At 43.2% G+C, this 20536-nt stretch overlaps 1 protein-coding gene across 2 annotated transcripts in view; it reads right to left on the reverse strand.

Annotated features, from left to right (window-relative positions):
- The window catches only part of SOBP (sine oculis binding protein homolog), a 168238-nt gene extending 160008 nt beyond the window's left edge, over positions 1-8230 (reverse strand). For both annotated transcript variants that reach the window (XM_065911415.1, XM_065911414.1), the window contains exon 1: positions 8104-8230. In XM_065911415.1, the coding sequence (XP_065767487.1) occupies positions 8104-8199 (96 nt within the window). In that variant the 5' untranslated portion in view covers positions 8200-8230. The remainder of the gene's footprint in view (positions 1-8103) is intronic.
- Positions 8231-20536: the final 12306 nt, after the last annotated feature.

A 20536-nucleotide genomic window follows, 5' to 3' on the forward strand; every position in this document is an offset into this window, starting at 1 on the left:
GGAAAACAGTGTGGAGATTTCTTAAAAAACTGGAAATAGAACTGCCATATGACCCAGCAATACCACTTCTAGGCATACACACTGAGGAATCCAGATCTGAAAGAGACACGTGCACCCCAATGTTCATTGCAGCACTGTTTATAATAGCCAGGACATGGAAGCAACCCAGATGCCCATCAGCAGATGAATGGATAAGGAAGCTGTGGTACATATACACCATGGAATACTACTCAGCCGTTAAAAAGAATTCATTTGAATCAGTTCTAATGAGATGGATGAAACTGGAGCCCATTATACAGAGTGAAGTAAGCCAGAAAGATAAAGATCATTACAGTATACTGACACATATATACGGAATTTAGATAGATGGTGGCGATAACCCTATATGCAAAACAGGAAAAGAGACACAGAAGTACAGAACAGACTTTTGAACTCTGGGGGAGAACGTGAGGGTAGGAGGTTTTGAAAGAACAGCATGTATATTATCTATGGTGAAACGGACCACCAGCCCAGGTGGGATACATGAGTCAGGTGCTCGGGCCTGGTGCACTGGGAGGACCCTGAGGAGTCGGGTGGGGAGGGAGGTGGGAGGGGGGATCGGGATGGGGAATACGTGTAACTATATGGCTGATTCATGTCAATGTATGACAAAACCCACTGAAATGTTGTAAAGTGATTGGCCTCCAACTAATAAAATAATATTTAAAAAAAAAAAAAAAAAAAAAAATAAACTAAATACAATCAGAATTTGGTTAAATAAATATAGCTTAATCATAAAATTGCTCAAACAGAATATTACTTTGCCACTAAAATATTCTGTGGATAAATTTTTACTGCCATAAAAAACTGTTAACAATATATTAAGTTCAAAAAGGAAGGTTACTACACTATAAAACCATCTTTTAAAAATGTATCATACATAAAAAGAACATGGAAAGACATACATCAAAATGTTGACAGTAATTGTGTTTGGGTGGGAAAATTATAGCCTTTGTTTTTCTTTTTTTGCTATTTGTATTGCTTATTCTACTATTTCTGTCATGCCTATGAATTATTTTATAAAAATAAAAAAAGTTTTAATTAAAAATGAACACAGTCTTCTCACAGACAACCATGTCAGTCATATCCATAGTCCTAATGACAATAAAAAGGATCTGTCAGTTACATCACTTAACTTCAAAACATTCTGACACACATTACCCAAGAAAGTATAGCATATGAGAAATACTTTCAAAGGAAAAGGAAACCCCCAGTCCTGAACCATTTACAAGGCAGGAAAAGAAATGCTAGTATCTCTGCCAGTTAAGGTTATGAATAATAGAATGATGATTATTTTTGGAAAATATTTTATCTCCCTTTTCACCTCCATGGGTTCTGACTGAGTTGTAAAGTAAATTTCTATTAAGCATCATTGGACTTGCTAATTAAGATTTTTAAAGGGTTTGGGACAATAGAGGATGAGATGGTTGGATGGCATCACCGACTTGATGGACATGCGTTTGAGTAAGCTCCGGGAATTGGTGATGGACAGGGAAGCCTGGCATGCTGCAGTCCATGGGGTCAAAAAGAGTCGGACATGACGGAGCGACTGAACTGAACTGAACTGAAAGGGCTTGGGGGAGGAAGCTGCAGAAGAAAGGCAATTTCTTCTGTAGGAAGTAGGAATTAAACTTGATTAGAAATCAGTTTCTAGCTCTATCTATCCCCCAGATCTGAAAGTTAAAAAAAATTATAACATCCAATGATAACAAGCACTCTCAGACTGTTGGGAATTCAAGTTGGTTCAACTTGAAGTCATCTCTCTTAACACAGATCTAATGGATCAGTTTCATTTTAAGGGTTTTACCAAGAAGGAGGTAAAACTTAAGTGGTGGAAAAGAAATGTCTACAGAGTGCCTCCACACTCATGACTTCACAGGATCAGAAGGCATCCTAAGGAAAGGCCACTCCCACAGACGTCTCATTAGAGAATCATTCACATGGATGTCATGAAGAGCTGCCAGACTCATACTCTGTATGCAGACTGCACCCATTGAGCCCTGCTGCTTGTCCCTGAACCACACACAGATTCTTGGCCTGAAATCCTTTGCAGAAGGTCACTGAGCTCCATCCGGGTCACTTTGCAGCACTCTTCTCAGCCACGACCCAAGGATGATAACACGGTTCTGAGGGCAGGGGATCCATCAGAACACTAAAGTCCGCTCCGACCTGGAGCAGGCCTGAGCAGAAAGTCTTGCTCTCTTGTTGACACAGTCTCAATGGGAAGGTTGCAAAATTGTCACATGAAACCAAAATGTGTGTGTTTCCACATGTAAACATCTATGTTGCTTTGTTGTCTTGTTGTGATGTGGAGCGGACAATGATGTCCCCATGTTTTAATCTGTGGCCAGGACATCAAACGTCCTAAAAAGGTCAAACAAATGTGTGGAATTGTGGAGGCCGGCCCTGGGGCTGACACTGTGGCAGGCATAGCAGGCGTGCAGCTGTGGGCAGCTGTGTCCTATCACAGCTGCAGCACTGGCTTCAAAATCACCAAGACTTGTGACATTGTTTCCCTGTCCATGCGAAGCCACTGGCCTTAAAGCAGGAGTTCCACAGACGCTTAGTTATCTAAGAGATATTAACACCCATCAGTCTACAGATTCGAAAATATACCTTCAGCAAATTTCACCCACCTCAGGCTTTCAAGTCTGTTTACATGTTTCAACTGGCACCATCAAAAACAAAGTTGCTTTTTTTTTTTTTTTTTTCATTCTTCCCTGAAATATCCCTTTTCTTTTAGGAAAATATTCAATAATCTTATTAGCTCAAGAGTGTAAATGTGGCTGACTTCCCATTCCGCAAAAGGAAGTTTTAGACTTCTGAGATTTTTAAAGAATCCACCTTCTACTACTTCAAATAATTTTTTCAAAAGAAAAAGTATAAAGACTCAATAAAAAGAATCTTTCCTTAGAAGATATAAAAAGTCTGGTCACCCTAGCAAGATAGTCTATTTCCCTGAACTCTCCTTTTTCAGACAGTCACTTGTAGTGTGTATTCACTGCTATTTGCCCTTCTCGAGGCCCTGTTTTTTGACTTTCCTTTAAAAACTCCGTTACCTCTTGGTTCCTATGAGTCCGTCTTTCACACGAGGAGAGTAGAGCTTGGCTTCTCAGAGCCGGGCTTGGCAAGCACAGAGGCAGGAAACGCAGAAGGGAATGAGTCTGTCAGACTCATTTTCTTCTAGTTCAAATGTTTATTTCAGATTCGGGAGGAAGTGGAGTGGTTCCTTTCCATTTCCTCCTCTCTGGAACCTGTGAGTCGTGTAAGGCTTAGCGAGCCTTGCTCTACCACACATCATCCTCACAGGTTCACAGATGGAGAAAGAGACTCTTCAGAAAACTCCAGGTTTGAACAGAGCAGGATTCATAGCTCTCTGTGCCCTCCCAGGAACTTCTCTTCTGGGTTGAGACTAGAGCCTTGAGCAGGACAACTGAGGCAATGCAGAGGACAAGTCCAGCGGGCTAGGGAACATCCTATTCCAGCTCCAGGGGCAAGGGCCACGTCCCACCTGACATGAATTCCCAGCCCTGCCGGACAGCACCCCAGACCACTGCTTAGCCAGGGAGGTCTGACATAATTTGTGAATGCCACAGTGAGATCTGGTCCCAAGCCCACTTCCTAGGTTCCTTACTGTTTCTGACATCAGGATGGAGTTTCAGGAGCAAAACTTAAAATATACCTGCTTTAGTAATGAGCTGGTTTCAGCCTTAAACATGCTGACTTTTCCAATCCACATTCTGATATCACCGTTTTATTTTATGACAAGCTATTTAAATCACCACACTCACAAGCTCAACTCTGCAACTGGCTTTATTGTCTATGCAGTTGACACAGGTCATTTTTAATGCCAAATGGAGACCATCAGAAACTAAACTAGAAAATCTTATGGTGGGTTTACTACTAAACTCTAACAGATGTGCCTGACTCTAACATTAGGACTAAAGCATAATTTTAGGTACAAATTACTTATTAAGAATATTTATAGACAGAGAACTGCTTCAGCAAAGAACCTAAAACATTTAACACAGCTTATCCTGTAGCTGAGCAATTGATAAGGAAGCCAAACATTGTAAATGCATTAATTTTGGTTTGTTTAGGAAAGTTTCCAGGGCAGAGTGCATGATCTAATCACATTGGTTTTGTCAAAAAGTTTTAGAAGATGAAAATCTGACTCATTATCTCTACACATAGCTTAGACTTTTTTGAGCTGTATTACTGTTTGCTAGTCACTAATCATGTTCATGCTCACCAAGATCTCTGCATATAAAATACATACCCTTAAGTGCAACTATATTTACACTCACTCATATATTTACATTTACACATCCAATATTACATCTAGTTTCTATATTATGTTCTGGATGAACTCCTGAAACAAATTAACACTTCCATATGTCAAATTTCCTCCTAAGGGCCACTTATTATGATTCATGTGAGCTAACAATATATTGAAGGCATATTACATTAGATACAATCATAATATTCACTTTAGAAACCGAAAGTACTCAAAATATAAATTGAATTGCCATCTGATTGTTTAAAATTCCCTCTATTGGTCACTAACTAAACAAGGCAGACTGATTGTAAGTACAGTAATGTAACAAGTCTTTTTAATTAAGAAAAACCAGGATGAAGTGGGGGAAAGGAAAGATAATGAAACATAGTAAAGATCATAATGAGACAAACATTTCTACTTGAAGTTATTTTCACGAGAGGACACTAAAGGCAAGCTATGCCAAGCCATGTACTTTTCACACACAAATTATATTGTATCAAATTTAAATTTGTTACAACTGCCATTTACATTACACCAGTGATAAGGAAAATGTAACTCAATATCTGATCTGGTGAAACAGCAACCAACATTAGCTTCTAGCCACATGAAGACAATCTCCAATGACATTACTGGTGTCAGCTAAACCTCAGCCAGTTTGTCTTCTCCGTCCATTTTTAAATAAATGTGTGACTATCTCAATTAGGAAATCTTGAAGTCTCTATGATGAGGCAATTTTGGTGCTCATTTTCAGTGCCCTGCATTTGCTGTACTTAAAATAGACACTTGTACCAATGTCCTTTCTATTACCCCAAGGGGAAAAAAAAATCACATACACACCAGTCCTTTTTCTTTCAGCTCACAGAGAAGCAACTTGATCCAAGCAGTGTTGAAACCTGAGTAGGTCACTGGACACCACGATAAAATTCCCTAATCCCCGAGCCAACTCTCCCTAAGGGGGGCCTCCTGATCCTCCACTTCCCAGGCTGACTTTTGCATTCGCTCTCTCCTCTTTCCCCCTTTCATTTCCCCTACCTTCCAGCCTTGATATGCGATCCACGGTGGGGGCTCAGGTTTCCGTTTTTACAGCTTAGGCCATGCTAGCGGTATACATTCCTTTCTTTCTGCCGGGCAGTGATTACTTACCAGGGCTTAGTTTACACTGGTCCAGATGAAAGCCGTTCAGATGAAGGCAAACACAGCCAGGCAGCTCGGTGCCGCTGCACAAGGCCACATTATGTTCTCGGTGACATTTTGTTGCACATATTTTTACATAAGGCAATCAACTTGTTGCGTTACTCTACCATTTTAGGTTTGGGGAAGTGGAGAGGTAGTAACACCAAGAGGTATGGGAAAGGGCTTTATGGATGTGGTTATTAACATTAAAAGCAGAAAATATTCACGAGTTCAAGATAACCCACCTTCTGACTTTGAGAAATCACTTTAAAAATGAGAACTTCGGGTGCTATCATATTAGAAGAATGCATACTGAAGAACTACTCTAGAAATGGGATTTCATCCCTCAACTGGCGTGGTGCGCACCAACCTGACTGAAGATTCTGACCTGGGGTCTCTTACACATTGTTCCAAACTAGGGGAAAAATATGGATACTTCAGGCAATTGAATTGCTGCGTAAAACTTCTTATTTAATGCTACTCTGAAATGACAAGGATTCAAACTTCAAATAGTAGGTGGCGATTTGGAAGAAAAATAAGATTTTAAAAAGAGGAAAATCTGTGCATGAAGGTTAATTCCATACTTAGTCCTGCAGCACTGGCTAAAAATTGTGTAATTTTTCCCCTTCACACAATGTTGTTTTTGTTTCTTCCTCACCAGTTCAGACAAACATCTGTTATACTGTAGAAGAACAACTATCTCCCAAACCACGGAGTGCTCCCGCAGCCAAAGTCAACAACGTGAGCCCCAAGCATCGAGCACAGTCAGCCTTTATATCCAGCCGGGATAACATTTCACATGTTTTGATTAAAATTAGCTAATTTGTAATCCTAGAACCTATGAAACTTAAAAGCTGGCCATCCATATAGATCACATTAGGCAGAGTGTTTTAAAGGGCCAGCGCACACTGTGATTTCTTGGTGGCTTCACCCCTCTCCTCTTCCTCCAACCCCAAGTTAAAATGAAATAGAAAAGTAATCTGGAAATGCAGGACAGGAGGGAAGGGTGAGTGAGAAAGAATGGTTATCCTAAACTGTCTGAATTCCAGTCCCCATGGGAAGACAACTCCTACCGGTCTCTTTAAAAAAAAAAAACAACCATCAATGGAATCAGTGGTGGTTTCCATCACAAGGAATGGCACTGATTTCCAAGGCAAATCTTCCTTAACTCTCTTTGGACTGAAGCATGCTTCCGGGTGCTAAGTTCCTCACCCAGAAATCAAAACTCTTTATCCCAAAATGTTGATTGCTACAGACATTTTCTGAAAGAAAGGAACGCTAACCATATGCACCTAGGTACTATATAATAATATATGTAGTATTATTATCCATGGGCCCCTTTCAAGGCACTCTCTAAAATATGCTTGTTCTAATCAAGATGATGTCAAACTGTAATAGATTTTACTTAGTTGCTTGCCATTTTGCTCGTTTGTCTTTTAAATACCAACTTGACCAACCTGACCAAGTCAGTGGGCAGTGTTAAGGATTCTATGCAGAAGATGGAGAACACCAAGAGGGCTGCAGAATGAAAACCAAAGTCCTCCCTGAAATTTGCTACTAGCTTGTAACTCACAGAAAGACAAAAATTACAAATAAAACATTAAAAATAAAAATCAAGAGAGACTCGTGAAATCAACACAAGACAAAACCCTCACCGGGCAAAAGCTGCAACTTCATGGAAAATAAGTTGGAGGTGGGGGGGACGAGGGGGGTCCGGAGCTGAGCGGGGCTCTTGTGCAATCACTCCAACGCGAACAGCTGGAGCGCCAGGCTGCCGCGCTCGCCACCTCTGGAGCACCGCTGGCCTGGCGGGGAGCCCGGCCTCGCCGAGAGGACTCCGGGCCGGCCTTTCCGAACAATGGGCAGGCGCTCTGCGAAGGCCGCCCCTCAGACGGCTATCTTTTCACCAGGGCTTGCCCGGGTCTGCTTAAACTGGGAAGTGAAGCATGCAAAGGCTGAGAGGGAGGCGGAGGCAACCGAGAGGAGCAAGCAGGGACGGGCGAGGCGAGCCGGCCGTCAAAAAAACGGTACCTAGACCCGCGCCGCTCGGGCCACAACTCGCCTCGGCACTGACAGCCCCTTTACACCGATGCAGCGGGCTACTAGGAAGCGGTACGGAGGAGCGGGCAGATGAACTAGCAAGAGGGGGGTGGAATCGAGCGCTCCCGGGGTACCCTTGGCTCGGCGCTTTCCTAACTTTGGAGGGATCCAGGGATGGTTGCCGAAGAAGAGGGGGAAAAAAACTACCCCACCGACCCGGAAAGCCTCTTCACCATACCCACCCTCCACCTCGGGCTCCGGGTCCCCTCCTCCCTGAAACGCGCCCGTCCCAACCTGGGGGTTTATAAGGTTAAAGAGTCTGTGGTTTCCCGGTCGCCCCCCCCCCCGCCCCCCATCAAATCCGAGGCAGGCAAATCTCCGGGATGCAGCCCGACAGTTGGCCTCTGTTTTGCACCTGGAGGAGGAGCTGAGTCGTTCAGGGCATCCTACGGAAACTGACAAGCGCTCCCCAGTACACCCCCTCCCCCCCCCCAAAAAATCCATACAACAGCCCAAAGGGAGCGGGCGGAAGAAAGAGCTCAAGCTCTCTGGCCCCGAAGTCCAAAAAATACCTTCATTTCCTCATTGATCTCCCTCTTCACCGGGTGGGCCGGCTTCCTGCTCCTTTTATTTTCCGGAGGTCTCCCTTCTTTCTCCATTTCTGCCATGTTTTGTGTCTGGTTTCGGTGGAGATGAAATGGCTGCTGCCGCCGCCGGCGGTGGCGGAGGTGGTGCTGATGGTGGCGGTGCTGGCGGAGGTAGCGGTGCTGGCGGGGCCGGGGCCGGGCCGGGCGCGGGGCTGGGCGGGGGAGGCGGGGAGGCAGGCTCCGGAGAAGCGCGGTCGCTTCTAGCGGCGGAGAACGTCAGTGGCTGTCAGAGGGGAAGGTAGCTCGAGGGGTCTCGGGGATGCCGCCGCCGCCGCCGCTCCGGCTCCCGCCGCCGCCGCCGCCAACGCCGCCGCTGCCGCCAACGCTGCCGCTGCCGCCGCCGCTGCTGCTGCCGCTCCCGCCGCCGCTCCCACCGCCAACGCCGCCGCCGGGCTGCATCCTCGGTGCCCCGTGGAGTAGTCAGCCATCTTCCGGCGCTCTGTCCGTCTGCATGGGCGAGGGGGACGAGGGCCCGGCGCCGAGACAGCGGCTCTGGGCGTGCGTGCGTGGATGTGTGTGTGTGTATGTGTGTGTGTGCGCGCCCGGGAGAGCGCGCCAGCCCAGGCACCCAGCGCCTCCCGCGAGCCGAGCCGGGGGCGGGCCGGGGGCCGGCGCCGGGAGCAGGGGGCGGGCGGGGGAAAGGTAAGGGGGGGCGCTAGGACGGCCCCCAGCTCCCGAGCGGGCGTGGCTTCCACCGTCACAGTAGACGCGGATGCTGCGCGGCTCCGGGGGGCTGCTCGCGGCCGCCGGGCTCATCCGTGGCCGGCCCCGGCGGGACGCGGCGCCCCTCGCGGCCGCTGCCTCCGTACGACGGCCCCCCGGGGGCCCCGCTCCGACCCCGGCCACCCGCTTCAGCTCCGTGATGAGCTCTCGGGTGGGCTTGGAGTTGGGTTTTGAGCCCGAACTGGAAGCTGCTTAGGAAAAATGAATGGGGTTGCGGGGAGGAGATAGGGCGGTGGGAGGGCGTGGGGACCAGAGGTCGCGTCGATAGAAGGCCGCTTTCCGCACCCCCGCCCAGAAGAAGGCAGGCTGAGCTCGTCCCCTCCGCACGGCAAGGTCGGGGTCTCGGGAAAAGGAAACCACAGTCCGGACCTCCCCACAGCTGTCGGCGACAGTGTCGCCTTCTGGGGGCCACCTCAGGGCTCGCGAGGCTGGAGGCCCCTTGGAGATCCCGGCGCCTTGCTCGGCTGGTCCCCAACGCGGCGCGGGTGACGACTGCGCTTGCAGGAAAGCTTTTGCCTCTCAATGAACCACTTAGAAGTAGGACATCTCGGCCTGCAGCTCCCTGCTCTTTCTTCTCTTTCTTTTCCCTCCAGTTCTTGCGCGCGCGCACACACACACACACACACACACACACACACACGTGTGTTTGTATCACTGCAAAGTTAACAGCGTTGCCCCGTGCGCACCCGTCTCCCGGTGCGCTTGATATATACCACCCCAACCCCCAAGATTAGGTGCCGCTGGGAGCGCAGCGTCCCGCGTGGGGTTCCATTCTCCAGGGACCAGGACTCCCTGGCCACCCCCGGCGGGACCCTTCCCCCGCGCTGGGTGACTCTTTGCCCTCGACTGCCGGGCGCGCACCTTCTCTCCGCCAGTCGACCTCACTCCCCCTGCGCTCGCGCGCCTCGCCTTTGGCCCTCTGCGTCCACGCCCGGGGCCAGGCTCGGATGGCGTTTGTCCCTCTTTGGGTTAAGGCAGTGGCCTAAACGGTTTGATGAGTTTTCGGTGAGACACGCAGCTTTAAATCCCTCGTACACGCGGCGGGGGACAAGCTGACGCTCCCGGCTTCGCTTTCCCGCGCCGCGACACTTCGTAATTACCTGACACAATGCGATATGGGGGTGTCCATTGTTCCGTTCAGTGTTATTGTAGAGTGTGCACTGTGACAGTGGTGGAACTTAAAATTGCACAATTAAAAAAATTTTTTTATTACATTTTTACTAAAAGAATGAATTCCATGTGCAGGATATGAGTAAGCTTTCCATTAAAATCTCAGTTTGGCCTGTCAAACGAGGCTCATCCTGGGTATTACGCTGCCTAATTTGCATCTTGGCATTGTTTTGTTTTTTTAAACGTCGAATTAGAGCTCTTTGGGAGCGTACTCGGGAGGACTGAGTACCTCCACGTTGGCTATTTTGCCGTTTAGCATCGTTTTGTTTCGTAAAGGTCAAATTACAGATGCTTGGGCGTGTACCCAGGAGAAATGAGCACCTCCTTTCGTCTCTTCTCTTCCCTGTCTGGAGAAAGCGAGGAGAAGCCGCACCCGGCTCCGCGTGGCTCGTGGATCCCAGGCGAGCCAAGAGGCCAGGGGGAGCGGGGCCAAACCAGGCTCCGCTCCGCGAAACCCTTGCCCCCAGTAAAGTTAAAAATCCTGGGGCGGTTATCCCGGATGAGAAAAACTCAAGAGGACCGATGAGGTATTAGGGAGTGCTCTGCAATACCAGAGTTCGAGATTTTTTTACGGTAGCCTCTGGGAGCGTACCCAGGTATACACCGGTTTTGAGCCCAAGTACTCTGACCAGATCTCTGGCCAGGAATCCTCAGGAACCCAAAGTGGGACCCAAGACCATTCAGACAGCGAGAATACCGGGAGGAGCCAAAACCTATTTGCGCTAACACAACCCCCGCCCCCTTCCTGGAACGCTAACACAACATTCTCATTTTTAAATGAGTGTGTGAGAGTGGGTGTATTTCTCAGTGAGAAATAAGCATCCTAATGCCATTTCTGGAAGAGAGAGAAGAAGAAGGAATCTTTTTGATTTTTCAATCTGAATTTCATCCAAAACATCTGATAAATAGGATGTGGGTTGGAGTTAGTTTTTTCCGTTTTGTCCTCTCGGTCTTTAATGAGAAGTAGTGAGAAAACTTTTTTTTTTGGACTTTTGAATAACTGTGGAAAGGTATGTTGTAAAGTGTACACAGAAAGAAGGTTTTTGTCTTCTGGAGACATATTTAAGTCCCCTCTGTTTCCTTTGGTGCCAGAACCATTACAATTGATTCACTGTTGTTCAGTTGATATCAAATAACAAGTTATATACCCCAAGTCCTAAGATACAGTTTCACAAGCTAAGAATAAAATAAACAGAAAAGGTGAACTGTAGCCCAGAGTTATATTTAGAGGCAGCTACACTTCCTTTAGAGAAAATTACTTGCTCTGCCAGGCATTTAATACAAATAATCGTATTAATCAGCAACCTGTTCCTTCACAGGCATATGTCCTCCAGAAAACTGAGGTGAGAACCTCGAATTAGAATCCACAATGCATGTCATCGGTGACAGAATGAAAGCTCGTAAAGTATGTGTGAGAAGACTTTTAGTCTTGAACAAACCTCAGCTTATGATTTTTACACCTTGGCAAAGACAACGTGTAGTGAAAGTTGCTCTGTCATGTCTGACTCTCTGCGACCCCATGAACTGCCAGGCTCCTCTGTCCTTGGAATTCTCCAGGCAAGGATACTGGAGTGGGTAGCCATTCCCTTCTCCAGGGGGTCTTCCCAACCCAGCGATCGAACCCAGGTCTCCCCCACTCCAGGGAGAGTCTTTGCCATCAGAGCCACCAGGGAACAGATGAAGACAATTATGTAATGGGTTGCTCTTTTATGAATTTGGATATGCCATGAGTCCAATAGTGTTCCCTGGATAACTTCAGACACTCGGAAGAGTATAACCCAATGTGGACAGGACAATCTCTTACTTATCTTGGAAGAGCCACCCTTTATTCTATGAATTATCTTTATGCTTCCCAATATTAGTGCCCTCTCTCTCACACACACACACACTCAAGCACACATCCAAGACAAACCCTGAACGTAGAAAAAAATTCCCTTTACTAGTCCTGCCAGTCACCAAAATAGGCACAAGATTGACCTTTCATTACATTCATTCCTCAGGTATATTTTTATGACTTTTACTCTTCAAGCTTGCTCTTAATGTTCATTCTAGCCTGATTAATTCAGAAAATACTTCAGAGAGTGGATAGGAAGAAGACCCCAGTGTGATTTGCCTTCAGCCCTCAACCTCTCAATCTGCTTCTTTGTTATCTCGAAGAACACCTAACTCAGAGGCCTAGTCTTCATGACTTAAAAGAAATGAATAGATATTTGCTGATAGATTAGTATGATATAATAACAAACTTTTGTATATTGTCTAAAATTAATGCTCATTTTGAACAAGCTCTGTGATCTAACCAAATGTGGAGGCTATAATATGTGGGAAAATTACTATGCTGAACACATTATAAGAATTGTCTCATCTAATATCCATAAAACCCTATAAGGCAGCATCTACTGTGATCCCCATTTTACAGATGAAGAAACTAAGGCTTGCATAAGCTAAGTTATTAAGTCACAAGCCAGTAAATATTGGGATTTGAATCTAAAACTTTCTATTCAACTCTGGATTTGGAGTTCTTGACACTATACTAATCTACTTCGACATATTCCTTTCGACAATCTGTATTTTGTATCATCTAAGGCCCACATTTTTCAAATTTTAACATCTCTGAAATTGTGACATATCTTATAAGACTTCTTTAAATTATAAATAACAGCTCCCCCCACCCCTGCTGCGTTGGTTTGTGAAGAAATCACATATTTTCCAAAACAGTGGTGTATTTGGTTATGGTAGGTTATGCTGCAATATCAAATATCAGAAAATCTAAGAGACTTAAAACAAGATAGGTTTGGGACTTCTCTGGTGTCCAGTGGTTAAGACTCCACATTCTTAATGTAGGGGGCCCAGGTTCGATCCCTGGTCAGGGAACTAGATACCACATGGCTCAACTAAAGATCCTGCATACCACAACTAAGACTGTGCGGCCAAAAAAAAAAAAAAAAAAAAAACACACACCAAACACACACATACACACGAGAGGTTTATACTACTTGTTCACACAAAGTTTGCTGAAGATCTGTGTGACCCTCCAGAGGGCACTGCACCTTTGTACCAGTATTACTTCCCGTAGCTACAAAGATGAAGAATGTAAAACCTTGGAGGATCTCACAGCTGTTAAGTGCTCCAGCTTAGCAGTGACATAGGTCACTTCTGTCTATGAATCATTGACTAGAATTAGTCACATGACTCTGCCCAACTGCTAGGGAAGCTGGGAATTGAATCTACCACATTCTCCAAAGGGGTGAAGAGCTGGATATGGGCAAGTATTTATGAAATATGATCATTAGGGTAAGTTAATGTAAATATCATGGATCTATTTTAATAAAAACCAATGAGCAACAGTTGGCCTGTGATCTGTTATGGTCCATCATAAGTGCACTTTCAAAATTCATGCTTATGTTTTACTTCAAAGAACAAAATTCAGAATTCTTCAAAAAGAACGTTATGAAATAGCATAACTATAATTCAGGAAGTCTACAGGTGAGCTTCAGGGCTTTGGAACCTTCTAAAAGGATATACCAAATCTTCAGTGCATTTTTTCTGAGGAATGGGTCATTTTCAGTTGAGATTCGTGATTAATCCATTTCTTTATTCAACAACTATGTGTTGAGAGCCCAGTATATTCCAGGCATGATGTTCTGAGTTCTTGAGATCCAGCAGCAAAGATGACACACAAGTTCCCAAATCTCGTTAAGTTTATAATCTGCAAAGGGGACACTAAATAATTGAAAAAGACAATTTTAGATCCAGATAGGTGAGAAAAAAGAACAATATGATAGGAACTGGAGTGGGTTGATAACTGGAGTAGGAACTGGAGGTTGGGGTCTACTTTAGCTAAATAGTCAAAATTAACCTTTAGGAGGGAATATTTGATCTGAAATAGGAAAGATGAGAGGGATTGCTTCTGCAGAGGTCTTATAATCCTTGAGAAAAGTGTTCTGATCCAAATTCTTAAGGAGCTGAAGAATGCACTCAGTACACTGGGGACGTTGAAAGTATCTGGAGCATGGAGAGTGGTAGGAGAGGTAGTGAAAGAGAAATGCAGAGGCCAGATTTGCTGGGGCCTGTAGGTAAGGGATGGAGAAGAGATCAGAATTTTCTAGGTTTGGAGTCTGAAGGCAGAGGCCAGAGAGTAGAGGGGAATCGTGCCTCCTGTCTGAGATGGAGCCCGGAAGAGCACCTGTATAACATGTCATGGCCAGGCACAGTGGGGGCAGGCAGGGTGGTGTGCAGGAACAGAAGGTTCTGGGGTTGCTACAAATACCCCGCACTCACCATAGTGTGTGTTTCATGTGTGGCTGGGGGTAGAGTAGGTGTGGCTCTGAGAGACTGCAGAATCTTTTTTTTAATTTATACATAATCTTGTATTGGAGTGTAGCTGGGTTACAATGTTTTATTGGTTTCTAGTGTTCAGCAAAGTGACTCATTGTACACATATATAGTCTTTTTCATATTCTTTTCCATTATGGTTTACTTCGGGATATGGAATATAGTTCCCCATGCTATACAGTAGGACCTTGTTGTTTATTTTATATATGGTAGCTTGTATCTGCTAATCCCAAACTCCTAATTTATCCTCCCCCTTCCCCTGTCTGTGAGTTTGTTTCCATTTTGTGAATAAATTCATTTGTATCATATTTTAGATTCTGCATACGAGTGATATCACATGGTATTTGTCTTTCTCTTTTTGACTTCACCCAGTCCATCCATGTTGTTACAAATGGCGTTATTTCACTTATGGCTGAGTAATATTTCATTGTAGTGTGGAATATTATACCACATCCTTTTTTATATATTCATCTGTTGAAGGGCATGTAGGTTGTTTCCATGAGACTACAGAGTCTAAGTAGACCTGCCCCTAAAATGTTTGATCAGAGACCCCACTAGGACTTCCACGTCAGAGGAGGCCAGCTGGAGAGGTGACTGTGGCTGAGGAGTGAATACCACCCACCCACCCACCTGTCCTGTGGATGCCAGCACAGTGAGAAGAGTGCAGGGGTGGACACGAGAGGAGATTCAATCAGCTGAGATTATCTGGAGGTTTCATTTCCACCTCCTAGCATAGGAGTCTTGTGAAACAGACTTTGGGTTCAGTTATAAAGAAATGAAGTTTACATGTACCAAGTACCTGAAGTTTTTACATTGATACTTACAGCTCACACATATATTTTACCCTATAACTCAAATTTGCTTTTAAACAAATTTTCAAAGAAGTTTTCTGACTCCTGAAGTAAATTTTGTGCATTACCTGCCTGATTATTTACTATCTGAAATAGTATCACCCGAACAAGAATGGCTTTCCTTGAGGGTATGGCCTTACTATCACAATAAGACCAACTTAAACATAGAACATTTTCAATAATTATCCCAAATTCTGGTAAATACAAATTTCAACTTAGTATCTGAGTTATCTTGAATTGTCATTGCCTTTCCCAATGACATCCGTTGATGAAATCAGATCTCTTCTCTGTTAGATTTATGCAGATACTAATGTAGATATAATAATATCATATTTCCTTTAGACAGTCAAATGCCATTAGAATGACTAGCCCTCTGACAATCCGATGTTGAGTTACATCATCAACAATCCTGTCTTGAGCCAAGTCCTGCTATTTTGCGCAAATTATGTCAATTATTTCTCACAAGCATGCGTCAGAGTATAATTGTTCCTGTTTCACACTTTAGGAGACCGAGGCTGAGCTCAAGATCACACTAAGAAATGACTGATCCAGAAAAACGTCTTCAGTTGGCCAACTTCCAGACAGGTGAGATATGCTGCCATCTACTCCATACTCTGCTCTTCTCTGCTCAGCACTTCTATCACTTTTTTGGGGGGAAAGAGAATATGCAGATACAATAAATAATCCTAACCTCTACTTTATTCTGATTTACACCTGGATGTTATTGGAATTAAAATATCCATGACCAGTACTCAACCTCTCAAAAATAACATACCACACTGTAATATTCTCAAACCAAATATGGTATTCAGTGAATGGTTACAGAGAATTGATATCTATGTTTTGACCCACCTCCTTTGAGAAACATTACATGTTGTAAGAAACATTTTTCTTTCACAGAAAAATTGTCTCCAACGTGCTGTTGAGCCATAAGTTGTCTCTTTATTACATCCCAGAGGGAAGAAGTTGAGTGGAAAAGATTCCACAGTTTAACTATGAGAGGATGTTACACATTTCAGTGGAAGAAAAAAATTTTCATCAAAAGCTAAGTAGATAAATTAAAGATGCTATAATAAGTCTTGGGATATAGGCTGTGCATTTGTTTTGCTTTGTTTTTTAAATCCATTAAAGATACTAAATCTGTATACCAGATGCTGAAGTAGGACTCACTCAACTCAGTTTTGCCTTTCCCATCTGACGTCAGTCAGTCTTTAGGGCAGCTGATTGCTTTTGGAGTCTGGAGGTGAGGGAGAGCTGGCAGGGACAGACAGAAGAGAAGAGAGAAGATCCAGGGACAGTGACTGCAGGCTGCGCTCCCCAAGGAAGTCCCGGGATGTACAATATGGGAAAGTGCCAAAGTCCTAAGCTAGAAAACAAAGCAAAACCAAACCAAACCCCAGCATGGGGAAATAAAAGGAAGTTCTACACTGAACAGAGTGTGCACAGAAGCATCTCTTTATGTGAAGAGCAGTAGAGTTTTGTGGCCTGAACACACAATTACATAGAATTTAGTAATACAAAAGCTACTATTTATTTTAATAAATAGAACTTTAATAAGTAGTACTGTGCTTGATATCTTACAGAGATTATTTTATTCGATCCTCACACAGTTGACACAATTATAGACTGTGTTCCATTTTGCAGATGAGGAGATGGAGACATTAATCAGTTGCCTACTAAGTGGGCCAACAATCTGACCGGAATCTAGAATTCTTCCTGCCACCTTGCAATATCAATGGTTTTGACGAGGGTTCTTGCTTGCAGCCAACAAAATGAGCTCTGGTCATCTAAAGGAAACAAAAATGTTGAAGGAAAGGGGGCTCATAGACTCTGAGAGGCTGGAAGAACAGGCTTGGGGAAAACCCAGGGCCTAAGGAGGCCTGGCCGTAGGAACACTCTATCCAAGATGCCACCATCTCTGCTTCTGCTTCACCACACCTCCTAGAAATGACTACTGGACATCATGCTGACCCCTTAGACTGCTCCAGATGCTCCTCCTTCATCTTGGGGTGCACGGACCTGTGTGGGAGGGTCCACGGCCTGGCACTGGGGCCCCTGCTCCATATTCCAGGGTGAGGGGAGAGTGCGATCCAATCTGTTTGGCATCTGCAGTGGAAAGTGAGGTCTTATATCCCAATATCACATGTAATGAAGAATTCCCCTAAACACAAGGACAGATGGGTTTTGACAGCCAAAGGAATGTTATGATGTCCTTCCAGACTACCCACTGTAGCCGCTTTGTAGCAAATCGTTCCATTAGGAAAGTAAATGTAGGGCTGTTAAAATAATTTTGAAAGGTCAGGCAAAGGTGGAATTATGCAAACATTAAATATTGCAAATCAAAACCTGACTGACCTAGAATTTCATCCTAATAGATTTATTTGCAGTCTCTAAATGCAAACTTTAAAAAGACAAATTTGGTAACCCATATGCTAAACAGCAATTAATTGGAATGTTTAGGGAATGGAATGTTCTTATTAACTTAAACTTCTAACTAAAAGTGATTAAGCCCTTAAAAAAGACCCACAAACCTTTATATTTGAGATCTTGTCACTGCAATTCTTTATAAAATATTTGGATTATGAAGATTTTGCAATGCCTCAGAATTACTGATGCCACCATACATGGTTGTAAAGTGCATTGGGAGTAGATTGTGCTAAATGTGTGTAGATCTCAGGGTATACATTGTGTACCCTGTACATATATAATGTGTATACATTAGGCAAACTTCCTTTTTTTCTTCATTTTAGGCTAATCCTTCTGTAAACTTTTATTAACATTTTTATTTTTTAAAAAAGAGTTATCATTTCTGAATGTAAAGGAAGAAATGGCTATATATTCAATTACAAACACAGAAACATATAGTACCATTTGATCTTGAAAATGTAACAGCCATGAAAGCATCCAATATTAGTTTATTAGCCAAACTTCTGATATAAGTTTGCCTAGGGAGATGGAGGTAAGAAAAAGGGAGACTAATCCTAGTGAAGGATAGAAATGGCAACCATTTGAGCTAGGCCTTGATGGATGATCAAGGTACGACATTGACAAGTGAGGGAGGGAGGAGGAGGAGCATCCTAGGCAGGAAGAACAATATGAAGAAAGGTTTCAAGGTATGACGGTGCACATGGAGCAAAGGGAAGGGGGATAATTCAGCGGGTTTAGGATGAGTGTATTAAAGGGGATCTGTGAGACCACCCCAAAGGTAGGATAGGAACAGATCATCAATGGCTGCAAATGCCACCCTAAAGGAGCTTAAATATTTGCTGAACTATAATCAAAATTATTTTATAATAAAGTATTACATAGGTCGGAGAAGGCAATGGCACCCCACTCCGTACTCTTGCCTGGAAAATCCCATGGATGGAGGAGCCTGGTAGGCTGCAGTCCATGGGGTCTCGAAGAGTCAGACATGACTGAGCGACTTCACTTTCACTTTTCACTTTTATGCATTGGAGAAGGAAGTGGCAACCCACTCCAGTGTTCTTGCCTGGAGAATCCCAGGGATGGGGTTGCATAGAGTCGCACACGACTGAAGTGACTTAGCAGTAGCGTTACATAGGTATTTTAACATCCATTTTGCAAATGAATAAACCAAAGCATAAAAAGGTTAAGTGACTTGCCTAAAGGCATTCAGCTACGAAGTAACAGAACCAAGATCTAGATTTAGATCTAGCCTGATTCTAGAGCCTAGGATCTTAACTTTCAACCTATACAATTTTAACAAACCATACTCCAGAAGACATTATAAAAGGAAATATAAAAGCAGTGGTAATTTTACAATAATAAATAGGACCTGAGGAAAAGACGTATGCAATATAACAGACTATTTTGAGGTTGTAATCAATAAAGATGATTTTCACATTAGCTTTCATAGCTGCAAGAGGTTGTATTGTAGGAACCCACAGAAGGATGTGGGTTCATTTATTTCTAGATCCCTCCCACCATACAAATATGTTAACATTATATCTATATAAATACTATCTTTGTTACTTATTTCCTTATCTACCTCCTTTGAAAGGGACATCTCATTTATTCTGGTCATTACAAGTAACCTAATATAAAGGAATTATAAAATGTCTCCTTGTAAAACACACTTGAGGGCTTCAGTGGTAGTCCTATTAAATCAATATTAAAAATGATGAAATCCAATAAAAACATTAAATCCAAGTCTTAGGAGGCATGCAAATAGTCTTGTATAAAAAAAACTGAGGCATGATTATTAAATATGAGAACCAAGGTGCAAATATCACCAATAAATCCTTTAGAAATATTTTTAAGAAGGAAACTGTCTCTCTTAAAGTCTGAGACAGATGAAAAACAGAAGGGAGTTCTGCACCCAGAGGACTTCGAAGATTGAGATGTTGACCAGTTCTTTCGGCTTCAATGTCTTGGAATGACCACAGACAGGCTGTTTTTTAACTCCCTATGCTTAGTATGGCACAAGTACTTTAGAAGGATTGTTTTTCTTCTTTCTGCAGTAGTAAAAGAATCTACTGTCATGAAATAGACCCCTGGATCAGTGTTACAAGCAAAACCCGCACCTACTATGAGACTCCTACTTCTCACTCTAGCTTTCTCTCCTCTGTTATCATGACGATTTCAATTTCAAACTGCAGCTGTGGTCATTCATTTCCCTTTAGAAAAAAGTATGAAGCTGAAACATCTTCCAAAATATAAAACCAGATACTTACAACTTAAACTACCCATTTCACATTGTTTGGGTCTTAACTTAAATCAACCATGTGAAGACATTCTTTTTTTTTAAATTTTTATTAATTTTTATTTTTTTCATTTATTTTTATTAGTTGGAGGTTAATTGTGAAGACATTCTTGAGACAATTGGAATATTAAGAATTTTGGTCATTTTGTTAGGCACAGTTGTAGTTACTTTTTTTTAAAAAAGGAAATCCTATTTCTTATAAATAAATTCTGAAATATTTTGAGGCAAAATATGATATCCAGGATTTGCTTCAAAATACTCCAGCATTGTTGAGGAGTGAAAAATGTGAATAATTGCCCAAACTGGGTAATAAGCACATATGGTCTAATTACCCTATTTTTTCTACTTTTGTGTAAAGTTTGAAAACTATAATAGAATGTAATAAAAAGTAAAAAAAAAAAAATTACAAAATTACAAAAAGACCTCTTTAAGTCTAATTCAAAAGAGGGCTTCAACAGTGAATGGATTTCTACCTAAAATAAAGTTCTAAGCCCTATAACTTGTAACATCTTTAGAATAACTCATGACCATAATATTTGCAAGCAAACAGCATTTCAAT

The sequence above is a fragment of the Muntiacus reevesi genome, chromosome 19, assembly GCF_963930625.1.
Source record: "Muntiacus reevesi chromosome 19, mMunRee1.1, whole genome shotgun sequence".
NCBI classification, from domain to species: domain Eukaryota; kingdom Metazoa; phylum Chordata; class Mammalia; order Artiodactyla; family Cervidae; genus Muntiacus; species Muntiacus reevesi.